The sequence below is a fragment of the Dendronephthya gigantea genome, unplaced genomic scaffold, assembly GCF_004324835.1.
Source record: "Dendronephthya gigantea isolate DGI-Jeju-01 unplaced genomic scaffold, DenGig_1.0 000001F, whole genome shotgun sequence".
In the NCBI taxonomy this organism is placed as follows: domain Eukaryota; kingdom Metazoa; phylum Cnidaria; class Anthozoa; order Malacalcyonacea; family Nephtheidae; genus Dendronephthya; species Dendronephthya gigantea.
Window position 1 is genome coordinate 5,612,584 of NW_021163011.1, and position 17,783 is coordinate 5,630,366.

Below are 17,783 nucleotides of genomic sequence, written 5' to 3' on the forward strand. Positions count from 1 at the left end.
GGTGTGTTGAAATAAAAATCCTTTTAGCGCCCAGCACTATAAACGATTCCGAATTTTAATTTGAGAATGTCCGGTTCATCAAGAGTGTGTGATTTTATGAAATTCAGCGATGCATTTACTGGTGACGTTTCTTTTTGGTACCCCAGCCCGAGCATGTCCCAGCTGCGACGCCGATGAATCTTTGATGAAACGCCAGGCATGATGGGATGTTTAAAAATTGTTTGGCACGTAAACGGAAGCGGTAATATGGAGATCGCTGTTATGAATGCAGTCTATTGTCGAACTAAAATTAACATGGATTTTTATAGCCTTCTTACTCGGAGTATGCATGGTTCAAGGATGTAAACATTTCGTTATTATGTTCGATCTTGATGTTCTGTCGAAGGAATTTTGTCCAAGATGACCGATGCTCGTATACCCCGAAGAGCTCAGGTTGTCTTGCTAGACGATCGTAAACTTGATTTCTTAGTTCAGGTAAGGCATTTCAGATTGTCAGTAACTACTAACTATTGAAGTGTCTACATAAATGTAAACCCTTTCAAAGTATTGTTAAGATAATGCTGTTTGTTTTATCCTTTAGCCGCGACTTATCGCACGAGAACTTTTAGATATGGTAGCATCATATTTTAACCTGCACGAGAAGGAATATTTTGGATTGTATCATACGGATGATATGTAAGTTTCTGGTTTGCCTTTTTATACACTCGCTTTTGTACAATTTCTCAATTGCTTATGAATACTGACATAGGTACTTGGTTTACTTACATAAAGGGGTGTGATCTACGCGGTATAAGTTTTATTTAACGTGTAAAGCGAATAAGATATAACTCAAACAAAATAACTTAACAGCTGTTAGCAAACATACCCATAGACTGTGGCTAAGCCAGGACATCATGGGCAATAATATGGCTTAACAACAAGTTTATAGTTAATTTTGGTTGTCAAGAATATTATATTGCCTCACAGTTTGATATAGCATCGTTGTTTTGTATCTGTAAATCCTAAAGAAACTCGGCATACTGATAAACTTCAACTAGTACTTCCTATCGTCAAATCGAGTACGCAAATTTGAATATCTTTGTTGATGTGAGCAAAAATAATTCTGCGATTCTATACATTTGATCGAAGTTCATAATTGTGACATTCGAATTCTAAATTCCCTTTGGAATTTTTTTTATCGTATGAAATATACAACAATAATTTACATTCTACATCCTTGGTTCTTCCAAATCATCTTTCTGATTTGGTGATGTTTTTCGTGTGGAAGGACTTTAATACTCAATTTAAAATTTATATATACATGACTGTGGTTTAGTTTCTGGCTTAAAAGTAGGCAGATGTGGCTTTTGATTCTAATGTCTGATCTGATAATTATTTGATTGCATGCTTTGAATTCTCTATCTAGGACATTTCCTGAACATAAAGAACATATAAATTATGATTTTAAACTATTGTCAATCAAAATTAAGGAAGTAGAACACTTGATCATTTTGTTTGCTTTCTTATCCCCAAAACTGCTCTGTGGGTAATTAAATGAAACTTTTGGGTTTTATTTAAAATATTTTTCACTTCACCAGTGAAGTTCTTCCGAAATCTCATTTGAACCTAATTTTGTTGGAGATTGTTTGCTAGCAGCACACTAAACATTTCAGAATCATGCATCAAAGATATTAGCCACTATGGGTTGATGAAATAAAATCTGCACTAATTGTACTTCATGTGCACTTCTAAATCATGTTATATTAATTAATTTTCTAGACCTTTGTGGTAGATATACCTTGTAAAATGAGATATGAATAACCTTTCTGATATGCTTGAAGCAAAATTCTTTTTTCAAACATTAAAGTGAATATAAAACCACTATACCGTAACAACTGCCTAAAGTTTTGACCTATTAAGAGCCTCAGGTCAAAATGTCAACATTTATTGCGAGGTTGTTTGAAGAAGCCCATGTTTAACCCTGTCTATATTGGAACCAGGGTGCAATGTGTTAATGACCTGTTAGTGGTTAATATATTTACATGAACCAGTGTGTTATATGGAGGTAAAATGCCTGAGTGGCATTGACAGGTTTGGAGGAGTTGTTAAGATGGACCACAAGTTGTATATATATTAACTTTTATGTTTATCTATATTTTCTAGAGGAAATGAAAACTGGTTGAGTCTTGAACGGAAAGTTCTAGATCACGATCTTCCGCGATATGCTGATCCTATTGTATTTTATTTTGCTGTTAGGTTCGTTCACATCTGTAGTTCTTACTTAATTGATTCCAATACCAATAGTTATGTAATGTAAACTGTTTCAACTCAGCATTACTGGTATTCTGAACTTTTTAAAGCTTTATTGTTTAAACCTGGAATTGTAAGTAAAAACTTGTTGAATTTTAAAAAAAACTTTAATAGCTTGTTTAATAAAAACAAAAACTTTAACAGTTTCTTATTAAACAGGAATAGGAACAAACAGAATTTTGAACAACAGGAATTTTTAAATGCAGGAATTAGAGTTGGTTTAGTAGTTTAATTTCCAAGTGACCCTTGGCTGTTAGAAAAATATAAAAAACGAATTCTAGAAATATTTAAGGATGTACCATAATGCAAAATTTGGTATTTATGTAAATAAGAATCTAATTGCTGTATCGATTAGTTATTAATTTAATCATCAACTTCTCAGGTTCAATGACCCATGGCCCTTCAAGGCTAGTCCAATAACATAGCCAGGTGTTCTAAAAAAGCACTATGGGCTGTATTTTATTTTAAAATGGTGATCATGTGAACAGACATTAAAAATAATAATTTTCATTTTAATAGGTTTTATGTACCAAGTATAACTTATTTTAAAGAAAAAGTAACCGTGGAACTGTTTTATCTTCAAGCAAAAACATTGATATTCAAGGTTAGTTTGGGTACATTGTAACTGAGGTTGAGTGAGGAAAACTTTGATTCTCAAAGTAAAGAACTTTTGAAAGGTTGTTTTTCGCATAGCCATTCGAGTTTATTTTTTTCATGCAGTAATATTTAATTTATCAGAAAGTAATAAAACCTTGTTTGCCAGATACCTGAATTTTTAATTGGTATAAAATGATAAAAACACTACACACGTTAAAAAAAAACTAAACTTATAAACACCGAACCTTATCAAAAAGTGGTTACATTTGGAAAATGTCATTAAATCTAATTGATAGTGTCGGAGATAGTGCTGTCTAGCCATCGTATACAACCTGCTCCAGATTCGTAATTTTATTGAAAAGAATAAAATGTTAAAAAGATTGTTTTCTTTTGTATCATTGCCTCATAGGTTACCATTTTGCGCAATTTAATAGTAGGATCTGTCATCTGTATCCTATATCAAGTACTTTTTTTGAGTATTTTGAAATGTGATAGCTATATGATGCGACCTCAGTATGTGATATGCATGCATATCACTACGTAGGTATGTTACGTATGCTGTTTCAAATATACGCCCAGACAGGCACACCAAGTGGCATTTGCCTGTCTTATTATCAAGCGTTACTTGAAAGAATACTTAAAGATAGTACAGATGTACGGACGTACTGTGCATGTCATATGGCTGATGGCATGTACATGTATTAAACCGTGCAAATGTTATAACGGCATATTTTCTTTTTTTTAATGTTTCTTGCCTCTTAAAAGCGCGGACACTCCCAAAGGTGTCAGCTTACAGGAAGTTTATCTTGAATCATTCGTAAGGATATCAAGCGCCATCAAACATGCAGGATGGATTAAAAAGATTAAAAAAAAATTAAAATCGTTCTTAGCTTAGCATGTGAAACACCCGCTAGAGCTGGCTTTAGCTATTTTCGAAACCTTAGCCTTAGGACGGGACCGGGTGTTTTTAAACCGATCAAAAATAATTTGCATAATGTAAAATACCTAATGTAAATTACCTGACAAGTTCTTCATCAACTTGAATTTCAAGCGCCAGCCATTTTTGATTTCTCGAGTATGACAGTTACTCTGGAATTCTTAGGAGACTTTTTCATAATATAAAGCATCCAAACAGTGCATAAGCCATAGTAAGGAATTGTTCAGTTTTCTTTTCACGTCTTTTGGGAGAAGTTATTGGAAGATAGAAAGAACAACTTACCTTAAAATTCATGAATTTTGGTCTATAAAACATATCTGCTTTTGTATTATTTTTGTGTTGGATTTAGTTTTTTTTCATTGACTTTTTTACTGCATGTTGATGACTCAGAATGTCGTCTTAAATATTACGAAGCCTTCAAAACTAATTTGCAGTTCTCATAATGACGTTATATCCGGTTTCTTTGACAGTGAAAAAGTCCATGAACAATGATACTACATTACATGCTTTTGAAAGTGTGCCAAAGATTATGAAATTGCTCAATTTTTCTCTGTAGTTATATTATGTTCTCTCATTTGCAGGGAAACATTCATTGTGAAAGCAATATTGTCTTCGAACTGGGTGCTTACGTTTTACAGGTACGTATATATTCAGTAGAATTCGTGGACCGCATGACAAATAAGCTTCAAATCAAACGGTTTAGTTTAAAATGATTTATGTTTGAATTGTATAAAAAGCAATAAATTTGAGAAAACGTTACTCTAGATATGTTGAATTACGATTGACCTGCTCATTAACTTTTTACAGGCCACATTTGGTGATTTCACGAAGTAAGTGTATATACTAATTATTAATGATTAATACATTATTAATACTCTGTGACTCCTTTCTGCATCGCCGTTTAAATAGTTTCAATGCAATACTTTTCCCGTATGATTCAGTGCATGGTTGGAAATGTTTGAGTGCGTCATATTATATATGCTGGATGTTCCCAGTTGTGGGGAATAATGATTCGGAGCAGACTGTCCAAAAGGAGTTAAATCGTTTGATAAGGAAGTATTTCTGTGTGTCCCAACTGCGTGGGAATCGAACCTATGCAATTTTCATACCATGCAGCGCTTTATTCTCATGCGGTATGCATGCAGTGTAGCACCACTGGTGCCGGTTTTAAGGTCATTAAACAATATTATTTACAAATGTTTCAATAATGAAACGAAGAGGACTAGTCTCTTTTATATGAAACCACATGCAACACCATGCAGCTAAACAAATGATAAGCCTTACCCTGACTTATATAAGCTGAAATGCAAGTTGTCATGCATGCATAGTAACGTTTTCTCAATTTCTCCATCATTATGTTTATAGCGAAAATGCTGCAAAAAATGACATGAAGAAGGTGCCCATATTGCCAACAAGAACATTGAAAGAACATCCGTCAATAACTTACTGGTTGGTATATATGCGTGTGTTGGGACAAACGTTTGCATAGAATGTGCATAAAATTTGCATAACTGAATTTGCATGATCCCTGCTAGTTGCTACAGGCTGATAACAGTTTCGTTATAAAACTTGTCGGTTATAGTTAACTGTTCTTGCGTGGGATTTCTTCAAATTAACTTTTACTACAGCGTGTTCTTTACCCACACCTAGAAATATAACGAGTGAATTGACTGTAAATACGTTCGGAAATAAGCAGATAGCATGCATGCAGAGTTAGTGAATATAGCTACATTCGTTCAAATTGATCAACTTTCTGTCAGCGGGTACACAAATGCACTAAATTTCAACCAATTGGGAACAATTCTCATCAACATCAAATGTCAAATTTCAATATCGTTTGATTCCAAATGTCTTAATATACAAATTTTCAGAAAATAATTCACATATGAATACATGCAGTAGACAAACGTATGATTATATATATACAAAGCAATGGGTATGAGGGGAATGCCGACGATGTATGCAGTAACTTTTTAATTTAATTTTAATAACTTCATATATATAATTATAACAGATAATTATATGACCATAAAAGGACTAAGTTTCAGCCAGGTATCTAGATCCTCTTGCTATAGTTCTCGGTAATTGAACCGAGTCCACCTCGTTTGATGCAAATTATGGCCGGTTAGGCCAACTATTTTCCGCTTTGAACTGTTTTAATTTCGCGAGGTTTTATATGTCTATTCAATGATCATATATTTTTCGTAGTGAAAATATGGTTATTGGCCATTATCGTGGCTTGGAGAAAATGCGAAAAGGACAAGCCATTGTCGAGTAAGTCGTAACCAAATCTATGATATATTGCCGCTTATATAAGTTATATTTATGTTTGATCGCTATATTTACCTTCTGATGAAGAATTATTTAGAACGTAGTTCCCTGTATTCATGTTTGCATATATAAAGACAAATGTATACGTCGCCATTTTCGTAGAATGGCATTGCATGGGATACCATGCAGCTCATGTAACGTTACGTAACCACATAAACCTTTGAAATCAATCTATTACTCAAGGAGTTATACCCATGCAACAGTGATTGTGTGTATAAAAAGTTCACCATATTTGGTATTTCATATATCGTCGTTACTTGTGTTGACTGTGGCTGTCTTTGAGTGAATTAATGTCTATTTTTGATAATAATATTCTTGCTTTTAAATCTCAGTGAATTCAAGTGTCGGATAAATCTCTTCGTAAATCTCTTCATAAATCTCTTCATGCCTCACGCAAGTTCGTAATGGAAAGTATCGTTGTTGACTGCATCTGCATGGGAGTATTTCATGTGGCTTGTTTATTTGTGCAAATCATGCAACTGCAATATTGAATCATACTACTTCAGTTCTTCTGGTTCAGGCTGACTTTTGAAACAAACAACACTAGATCGATGAATGAATAATGCATATATTTAACCATAACTATATATGGCTGTTGTGTACAATATAAGTTTCAATTAATTTCCTGTTGGTATGGAAACCGGAAGAGTTTCAGTTGTTAAATTGCAAGACCTTTAAATAATATTTCATAACAGCAAATATCTCTTGTATTGCACAAGTGTGTATATGCATCGTTGTGTAATCAATCCTAAAGTTTCTGACTTTTCGTTCTAATATACGAAACTCTGCTAAAGGCTGTGCTTTAATCTCTCGTATAAGAATGGTATACGAAACGTCTAGGTATGAATATTTTCATGGCGATTGAAAACTTGTTGGTAATGAATATGGGTATACGCCGTTATAGATGCAAATATGTTAATTTCTTCCAAGCAATGGTCTTTATAGCTACTTTATAGCTAGTAGCTATACAACAAGGAAGCTATATACAATCCGGCCCTGAGCAGTTTTCGTCTTATTACAACTTCTTTTAACAAATGGAAATGACAATTGGAAATAAAAAAGTTTGTAAACGTTTCTTTTTTCCAAGGTACTTGAATAAGTTCCGGACGATTCCAACCTATGGTGTCCACTATTATGAAGTAAAGGTACAGTGTAACTTTTTATAAAATAGTATTCGTAAATAAAAGTAAATCGAGAAGACATGGAATTTCGTTAGCCATATATGCTATAGTGATATTTTATTATATGGCTAAGGGTATTTTACTGAGAACTAAAACACTCGTAAAACGCATACGCCACTACATCCAGGGTACAGTGCGGATATATTTTCCATACGTTACGTTTGGGGGTGACATAACGAGTTTCAAAATTTTCCTACCATTTTCATTGTTGTTGTAATATACAAATAGTGTTTGGTTCGTATATAAAACGAAATTAACGTTGAAAATACAAATTAAAAGACTTAAAAGACATCCTTAGATAAGTAGAATTTATCCTACTTTATAGTTTAGGCTATAATTTCGCGAGATATTGTTTTTGCAACTCGACCATAAAATCCATATTTACTCGCAATCGTGTAATATCCTACATATATTTCTCTTACAGGATAAAGGAAATATTCCATGGTGGCTTGGTATGAGTCCAAAGGGGGTTGGTGTTTATGATCATTCAGACAAAACCAAGCCCAGAAAGGTCAGTCGTATATTTGTTAGCTATGTGTTTGGAGATCAATCGCTGTGGGAAAATAATGAAATGGAATTTCATAATACATCGTCTGCAATTAAGTTTTAAGCCAGTGTGTAGATTTATCTCAGAACAGAGTTCTTATTGTATTTTTAAGATAGATCATGCATAACCATCTCTTACCGCACGAAATCTTTGCTAATATTTTGTTGCTCAAGGCCATGTTATCCATTTGATCGAAAAAGGTCAATGAGTGCACTTAGAGTTAAAGACACTTATCGTAGATATGAATGTCGTAATGTTATTGGGAATGAAGTATATATAGCCATGAATCAACAGACTGCTGGCTACATGTCTGTTAAACACTGAATTTAATCCACGCCAATAAAAAAATCTGAGATGCTCAAATTTACTTTGTGCATATATGTGCGTGAGCTGGTGCCAGGAGTCCTGCATGGCTGCCAAGTTGCAAGCCAAGATTTAAAACGACGAAATTCATATGCATAAGGAATGTTCTTGTAAAATCTCGAACATTTTTGAAGAGGATGAGTAGGATAAACTTATTTTGGGTCTAAAATTCACATTTTGAAGATACCAAAACATATGCATGCTTGGTATACATAGTCTACCTATATCACACCAATCAGTCCGATGTTGACTTCAGTTAGTTGTATAAAATATAGTGTTAGATCGTCTGGACATCACAAACATAATATTAATGTCTGATATTTGGTAAACTATACCACCTGACCACTATGGTTTAGTACACAATATCCAGTCGGCAATGTTCTCACGTCGCATACGTCAGATGGGTGTTATAAGACCCTTGAATAGGTCTAAACTATTTTTTATGCATGGATGCGTGCATATAGAAGAATAATTTTTCTCAGGTAAACATTTTCAAAGACACTTTATTTAAGAAGTGCACGATTAAAGATGGACCAGCGTTTATCTTTTATGGCATATATGGGAATTAATAAAATAATCCTTTTAAAATCCACTGCCGGTTTATACAAAGTATTTCAAGTTCATTCACTCATTAGCCAATAGTACCTTCTTTGATATTTGTCTCGAACGCATGCGAAAATGTCACGTTACTAGTTAGTATTAGATAGGTTCAGAATTGACTACCCGCTAAACAGCTACCATTGAAGGAGCATGAACCAATCAAATGTGATAAGTCTATCAGATTAACCAATCACAAGCGAAATAGATCAGCGGGAGCTAGGTTGTAGTTGCGAAAGTCTAATCTGAACTTCGCTATTATTTATCATTATTACAGCACTCTCTATGGAACATAATATTCTGACATGATTTCTTTTTCAAGGTCTACAAATGGCATCAAATTGAAAATCTATATTTTAAAGAACGAAAATTTTCAATTGAAATTAAAAATCTTCGCAAGTAAGATGAGTTTTTGCAAACCTTGTATTATTTGAATTTATTATGTAGGATATATTTTAGGTCCTTCTGATTGATTCAAAACAGAATTACTTCAAAAACTATAGGTTTTTGACTGCATGGCCTCTTCTTAAGATCCACTCTTCATATATCTTGTACACAAAAACAAAATATGTAGCGTAATAGTGCTTAATACGTTTAACAAGCTAAAGTAAAAGAAATATAAACTATTGGTCAGTGTGATAACTACGAAACAAATTAATCTACAACTGGATATTTTATAGAATTTCTGAAGTAAGTCTGGATGGTGGTCGCGCAAGGTTCGTTCACATGCATTATTATCCTAGAGTATATGGTTTAAAATCAATGTCGTTCCTACTGTTTAGCTCTTCTCACAATTCTATCCTTCCATTTATATCGTATATCGAGCATATTAATTAGGTAACAAGCATCTGGGAGCTACACGTCCAGATGTTTAGCGCAAAATTATCGCTTAGTTCGGTGCAAAAAAGGGATCTGAAAGCTCCAAATTAGGAAAGTTTTGTTAGGGTAATTGAGGACTGCCTGTGTTACAGAGTGCGTTTTTTCTTAGGACTTTCCATTCAATTCTTCCTTAGAGAAATGTAAATTTGGCAAGTAGGAAACTTGTGTTCATTACACTTCACAGATGTTTTCTCATATATAAATTTCGAAAACTGTTCACTAATTTACATCTCTCAAAAGTAGAATTGCTTTGCCAGCTGCAAGAAAAATGACCTCATTTTACCGTAGGGCCTGCTGCGTGTTGCAAAAGCTTTTGCTCGCAAGTCGGGGGCTTCGCACTTCGTATTTCAGGAGAAATTTGAGCTGAACAAAGGGATGAACAGTCTCATGTGTATACGTACTACTGGCCCCTGGTGTAGGTAGGGCGGAGCCCCTTCCCACTATATTACGTGTTTATTGGACGGTGTGAAAAAGGGCGCTTTGCAGTGACTAAAGGCTAGTTTCCACTCAGGAAAAATCTGCTTTGGATCAATACGGACAGGAAAATTTCCTTTGTCGGTGAGTTCTCATGCAGGCGGCGTTTATACAAAGGAAACTTTCCTGTCCTGTCCGATCCAAAGGAGAATTTTGCTGAGTGGAAACTAGCCTTAAAACAAATTTACCTGGCATGTGACCCATGCAGATATACAGCCAATTACTCTGTCTTCCAAAGATCCTAAAATATGTCCCTATAACAATCGAAAATTATGTTTTTATTACAGAAGTAACTCGCTGGGACGTCGAGTAAACGGTCAGACACGCGTTCTGATACATGCCTGGTATGCCGGTACAACGGCGCAAGCAAAAGCAATGTGGTCAATGGCAATTAGTCAACATCAGTTTTATTTGGATAGAAAAGACAAAGAGGTTAGCAATCACACAGAGATTCTGAGTCAATTTCCTAATGAAAAAAAATGTAAAATAACATCCTTCGAATGCACGTGTGGTTCATAAGCTCCTCTCGACGCAAGCGTAGAGAGAGCTCTTTTAGAGACCTATGTATTTTATGATTTTTAACTAATTTAACTAGCAATACCCACGATTAATGCCAGCCATGTTTTTAGTACCATTTTAAAATCACTTCTTCGCCGTTCTTTGCCCTACCCAGGTCAGCCATACTGTATAATAGTGTGATTTTCAAAAGGACAAAGGGGAATAAAAAAGTGTAGAAGAGATGTATATAGAGGGGCTCTTGAAATTGTATACGATTTTTTTTTTGGGGGGGGGGTAGATTTTTTGTTTCAAAATTTCTAATTTCAGCGAGAAATTAGAGTGGGGGGAGCCCCCTTCTCTTTCCATATTTAATGACCAGTCCGTTTAATTTAATGTTTTGGCTGTTTTATCCATCTGCAACGCATTATAGTTACACCGACGAGAATTCCTGGGAAACATTTTCAAAAATGCTTTTTTTTATTCAATTTTCAAAGGATAAGTCAACCACACCGAGAACTTTAGAAGACATCGCAAATGAATTATCCCGTTCAAGTGGTTCACTAAACTCATCAATGGCGTCAGTGATATCAGACTCCAGTGAACCCAGTGAAAGTGGACATTCCTCTAATGGAGGTATAATAAGTTCTGCTGAAAAGGGTTTCTATGCTCCTAATAATTATCTTATTTGATTCGTTTTCTCGTCGGGCGTATATCGATCGGTATATTTACTTCCCCCCATCCTCCCTCTCAACGGTTTTGCATGGCTTTGTTTTCCGCTAAAATTAAAAAAAGTAGATATTAACTAATAGGTATATAGTTTAACTGCTTTCATGTTGGTGTATTTCGCTTTAGGAGAGAGCGGTATATCATCGGAAATTGCTCAAAAGGAAATGATTACGGCACTTGCGGCAAGAAAGGAAGCTTTAGAGACAAGGCTGAAGGAAAAGATTGAGGAGTTAAGACAGATTTGTTTTCGCGAAGCTGTAAGTATATTTTTATAGCTGTACGAAGTTGCTATAATGTTCACGGATTTATCTCATTATGATCTGCCATGATATTGCGAGATCGTTCAATATTTCAACCAACTTTTTTCATTTACTTGAATGTATGTAATGTTTCATCTCGTTCATAACAGTAAATGAGTATCCGCACTTTTTAACAGAATATCACTGGGGAATATCCTCCTGAAACGCCTTTTAATCCAAACTGTTCCCCACCTCCTGTGAGAAAACGTGTTGGAACATCGTTCACGTTCTCAGACTTTGCAATTGAGGACAATCTTGTTGAGGTATGGCATCATCCTTTTTGTTTAAATACACGTGCACCAAAGAGATTGCCTTAAAGTTTAGGCTAAAGCGGTAATCATCCTTTCCGGTAATCATCATTCAACGAAAAAGATGGCGCATGTACTTTTTTACGATAATGCATGCAAATTGTTTATGACGTCAGAGAAATAGTTTGACGTACTCTTTCCTACGGACAGTATAAAAAAGGAGTTGTTATTATTTCGTAATTGATGTTTTTCTTCTTTAATTTCTTCTCTAGTAAAAAATCTATTCTAATAAAAAATTAACTTCCGTTATCTTCTTTGTAATCTTTGATTGTCGTTTTTGGTTTCAGGAAAGAGAACAAAAAATACAAAAGTTAGAGCGAGAGCTTGAAATTCAGTCAAAGATAACAGATGCTGCTGAGGTATTTTGGTGCATGCATGCATGCATCCTGAAGTATTCCCCTTTTAGCTTGTGAACAGGAATTTCGATATGCGATTATAGAAAAAGGTTGTTGGAATACATTCCTTATTTGCATGCCTTATTCCCAAGCCAAATTCCTTTGAACTTCTGCTTACCATTATAAGTTGGTTTTAAGGCCAAGATTTGTTTTAGATAAATGAGTACTTAACTTCCAGCAACTGCTGTCTAGAATTCCAACTGCTTTGCGGCAAATTTGCTTATGAAAAACATCAGTTCTTTTTTTACTCACCCTGCATTTTAAATTCTAATAATGAAGTCACCGACAGTTGGTGATTATAATTGTTGGTGATCACTGCACGCGGAGAATAAAGTGCATTGTTATTTTGTATAAATTTTTAACAATAAATCGCTGACTGAGAACCAGGCTTTATTAGAAATATCAAAGTTTCTTTGATTGAGTTACTAAATAGGATTATCGTATTGTATTTTTTCCACAGAAATTGGCCAATGACCCGAAAGCTAGTAAAAATGTTAAGAAATCTAGAAAGTTAATCTATCAAAAATCTTTCTCCAAGGTGAGACATATGACTGAATTACTAACGATGTTATCCATGTGTTTAAAATGTTGGCGTTTTCATGACTTCGCTGAATATTCTTAATAGCTACATCTTTATCCGAGTCAACTTAAAAAATATATTAAATTGGTGTAATTTAAGTTGAAGACGATGCAGCAAGCTCTAAAACGAATGAAAGAGAGTCAAAGTGAAGACCATGGATTAGGTATGTGTTTCGTGTGTGAAGAGCTTTAATTCATGTGATGAAACTGAATACATGACGAAAATGCATGTCTTCTATAATATTTTGTACTATCAAGAAATGTGGTTATAGCGGCCTGACAGCTTGCTAGGTGCTTTGCATTTGCCATAATTTTTGGAAGCCATCATTCATGCACAATTCAAAGTTTCAACCGCTTTAGAATTTCATTAGCAACTCATCCATATTAGAACAAATTCTATTGCGTATTGGTTTTCTTGAAAAGAAAAGCTTTGAGTAAGCTTTGTACAATCATTTTTTCAAGAGTGTCAGATTGTAACGTCATAAACAAGCGTAGATAATCCATGCATGTGAAAATTGGCTCATCAACTGTCTAAAATGTGCTATAATATACACGTATAAATATTTGAAACGTTTCCTTTTTGATTACATTTTGAGCAGTTAATTGATTTTGACTTTGATGACATTTTGAAAATTATTATGAATGCAATTATGATATTTTTGTTTCCAAACCGGGTACAGGGTACCAAATACCTCTCGTAATCAGCTATTTTGGCTTTCGAGTTATAATTTCATCCTGTTTTGTTTCTGGTTGAAAACTGGAAATAACTTCTTCCTTTGATATTACGTAAATAGTTATGAAAGCAAAAAAAGGAAACCAACCCAAACGACTGACCCAAACATGTACCTTTTTTTATCTATGCCGGATAAGAATATCTTTTATAATAAAAACAATGATTCATGTTACTAGAAAAGGATTGTGTTAACAATGAAACTTAGATAGTTTAACGTGATGTTCGAAATTCATATATACTTGATTGTTCATTTTTTCATGCATGATTTTGTGCAGTTAAGGTACATTCTTCTTTTTACTTCTCCATGCAGTATATATACGAATGCAAATGTATTTATTACTTTTCATTCAATGTAACACTCTCCATTTTTAGATGGAAACAGTTTGAATTCATATGAAGATGGTGAGTAAAATACTGTTGGATATCAGATAGGAATAAATAAAAAATATCGAATAGAATGATAATTCGACTGTTTGGATATATTGGACGATTTGAGTTAATATATCGCGGTGGCATGGGAACCAGGCTTTATGGTTAGGTTGCTAGGCTACGGTTACATGTCCATGTTACGGTAATTCCGCTATTGTCTGCATGACTAACATGAATTTGCTACCTATAAAACTTATCTGGTGATATATAGGACGTATTGGGTGATTTAGAAATTTTCTTTAACAATTTAGAATTGGATAGTATCAAGCCACCATCTTCACGAAGATCAAGCTTCGAGGCTGCTACAGGACAACGTAGAGCAAGCAATACAAATTCAATAGATAATTCAGTTAACCCAACACTTCTTTCCGACAAAACAGTCACATCTGGTTCAACATCGTCTAACGAAGAACTTGCAAGTCCCTTTTATCCAAGATTTAATGAAACACCAGCATTTGCATCATCTACCACGATCAACGAAATGTTTTACAAAAAAAGATTAAATGTACCATCACAAAGTTCCAATCCGGCATCCCTTCTTCGCCTCGATTCGAGTTCATCTATCTCTTCCACATCAAGTCTTCGTCCACAGCCTCCGTCTTATTCAGAAAGTCGTTTTAGTAGGAGAGAGTCTTCACTTGGGACCCCATGATAGAAGGCGTGGCTCAGCACCGGGGCTATATCAGAACAATGTTAATCGTGCAGTCGTCGAAAGATTTGGCGGGCTCAAAACTGAAATATTGAATAATAATACAGGGCCGACATATGCTGGTTCAACTAAAGTTCGTTATATTGGTGGTGGGTCCCCCTCACAGAGTGATAGTGACTACAATAGTGACGATGTTCAAGTTACGCACAGTCCACCAACAATCATTACCTCTGACAAAACCGCAGGTCATTGGGTAAGCACATCATCGAGGAATAGATCAAGTATTACGACGGCGCGTTATAACTATCCTAGTAAATTGGGAATAATGAGTAACAGTGAAAGTACTGGGTCCTATTTCGTCAACGATAATTTCATTAAACCTCACACAGGACACGTGGCTAAAGCTCATTTGTATGCATCGACATCAGCTTTGAACCAACCGCAACTCATGATTTCAGGGTCTCTCCCCCGCTCGCATCACTCCAGTTACGCTATACATAATCCTGTCGTTCAAAAAAGACAACCTTTTATAAATAGATTCCTGAGGGATGGACGCAATGACTGGTCAGGAGATGAAAGCCTTGTGTAACGCAACTTCATATATTATATCCTCGCTGTCTATATTAGCGCATAATAGTTTAATAGAATTTTTAATGTATAGCCAATTTTTATAATATAATCAATTTTTATTATGTACTAATAAATATAATATATGAGGTTAACCAGCAAACCTAAAATTACCGAAATGATAGCGGATGCATGTACGTTTCACCAGAAACATTTGAATATTTGCCAAAGAAAAAAAACAATGATTTAGCATAACCATAACCACCTTTTTTGTCCTTCAAAAGACGTCTATTTGCGTTTGTGAACAATTTGACTACAAGCATAACATGAATGAAAACAGAGCCGGCAGAGAAAAATACTTTTTTAGGACTGTTTTGCAATAAATGATGTCAATTCGGTATATAAAAAATATTTGAGAGCATGCATTCAGGTAAAATGTACATCCGCTGTCTTTACTGTAATCGGCATAGTTTGATTTGAATGAAATAGATTTGACTATATATATACACCGGTATTCTCTAATAGTAATAGTACAATCTGCACACGAATCCACGTGACAGTATATAATAACCTGACGTTTTGATAAAGTATATACCTCGATTTAACAGAACAAGTAATATATATCAGTGTTTGTTCGACTAGTCCCACAGTGGCGCAATAAGCATGACCAGAAATGGTAGAGACTAGAGTGATAAAAATAAAATAGTAGCTGTAGGAAAACAATTTAGATTTTGGTCAATCCATGAAATTAATATTTAATTATAATTGGGTACTTGCGGTCAAGACCTGCATCATCTCGAAACTCAGGTGAAAATATTATTGAAAGCCTGGGTGGAAAACAAACATCTGGCTCGGCATGTATGCATGGTGTTATTTTTAACTATAGTTTGTACAATTAGTTGTAAATATTTGATGTATTCATTTTAAGTGATTTACATTCTTTTATGCCATAATAAATATTTATCATCGATCAAAAATAGCCTCGTCACATTATTACGCATGTTCGTACTCGTACAGCCATCTTCCATAGTTTTGTTGGACTGTTAATATTTTGGCCAAGTCAGTACCCATGGTTCTTGGTCTTGGATCTAAAAAGGTGCTAGGCACAGACTGCTTCAAATTACTAACATAGAGAGGTTCAAATTACTAACATTAGTGGGGATAGCGCTCCATGGCTCGAGGCGCTACCATCGTTGGTGTAGAGCGAGAAAATTTGGGAGCTCTTGAGCCTCTTTTTAGTTGCTTTTTGCCCACTGTTCTTTACTTTACTTGTATACCGTCGTATATTTGTACGTAATGATAATGGACTGCTGTATCTCGTCGCACGTTGCGGCGAGACGTGCATGTGTTATCCTAATTTCTAAGCGGGAAGATATTACGAAATTTGTTATATAATATGCGGTGTTTTATTGACAAATATTCTTTTCAACACTCGAAATAAATTCTATATTTCCAATAAAAATTTCTAATGCGAAATTCAAACAAAGTTCTTTTTTGTGAGCAAACTTTTTGGCTGTCGTCTTCTAGTTTATTCTAACATTCTCCAAGTTTAACGGTCAAAACATATTTAACATTATCTTGTATAATTGTATTTTTTTAAAAAAATTTTGTCAAGCCATATGCTTATTACGTAACATTCATGTGTGAGATAAGATGTAACACGGTATGATATAATGTCTTATGTCTGAGCGACTTGGTCACCCTCTCAACCGCACCCAAAACAAACAGAACCACGCTTTTCTTGCTTAATTTAACAGTTTTTCACTAGAAGATTCTTTTAGCTTTGTCCCTGAGCTCTTGTTTGAAACCATCTGCAACTAATTGGATATATTAACTTTAAGACAACCTTTACGTAAAATAAAAATTTCTGCACTACGCAGCACGTTTCTCATGAAAGTTAGTGATGGGCGATACTTCGATACCAAGTATCGATACTCACCGATATTTATGATTTGCAGTAAATATCGATACTTGACCAGTGGCTGCAAAATTTCGATACTGAGCCTACAGTATTTTAGGTCAGCGTTTTCCACCAAAAAGTATAAAAAATTTGATTTATTTTTTTTTGTTCGTCACTTTTTTGTTCCTTAGTTCTTTAATTATACGCTACCAATCACAACAATTTCTGCCCATTTTTCATTTCGCGAAAAAACAAAGGGAAAAGCCAAAAATGTGAGTGGATAAATGCACGTTACGGTTTGGTATATGAAATTACAAACGGTAAAAAACGGCTCAATTTTCTGGTATCGGTATCGAAATTTGGTATCGATACCACTACAAATTGTCTGGTATCGAAGCGGTATCGTATCGATTTGAAAAAGCTGGTATCGCCCATCACTAATGAAAGTAACTTCCAGTCCCTCAGAGGTCAGACTCAGCTGGCTTACGTAACTCTTACGTAATCA

General features: G+C 34.7%; 1 protein-coding gene across 1 annotated transcript; it reads left to right on the forward strand.

Annotated features, from left to right (window-relative positions):
* The first annotated feature begins 233 nt into the window (after window positions 1-233).
* LOC114531043 (FERM domain-containing protein 4A-like) lies at window positions 234-14,814 on the forward strand. Its single transcript, XM_028552689.1, has 21 exons — window positions 234-474; window positions 581-675; window positions 2,143-2,235; window positions 2,809-2,893; window positions 4,405-4,461; window positions 4,631-4,653; window positions 5,189-5,272; window positions 6,032-6,097; window positions 7,242-7,299; window positions 7,760-7,846; window positions 9,165-9,241; window positions 9,523-9,558; window positions 10,483-10,627; window positions 11,188-11,326; window positions 11,546-11,676; window positions 11,856-11,981; window positions 12,314-12,385; window positions 12,882-12,959; window positions 13,101-13,164; window positions 14,106-14,135; window positions 14,414-14,814. The coding sequence occupies exons 1-21, from the start codon at window positions 400-402 to the stop codon at window positions 14,812-14,814; spliced, it is 2,022 nt and encodes a 673-aa protein (XP_028408490.1). The 5' UTR covers window positions 234-399.
* The last annotated feature ends 2,969 nt before the right edge of the window (window positions 14,815-17,783 follow it).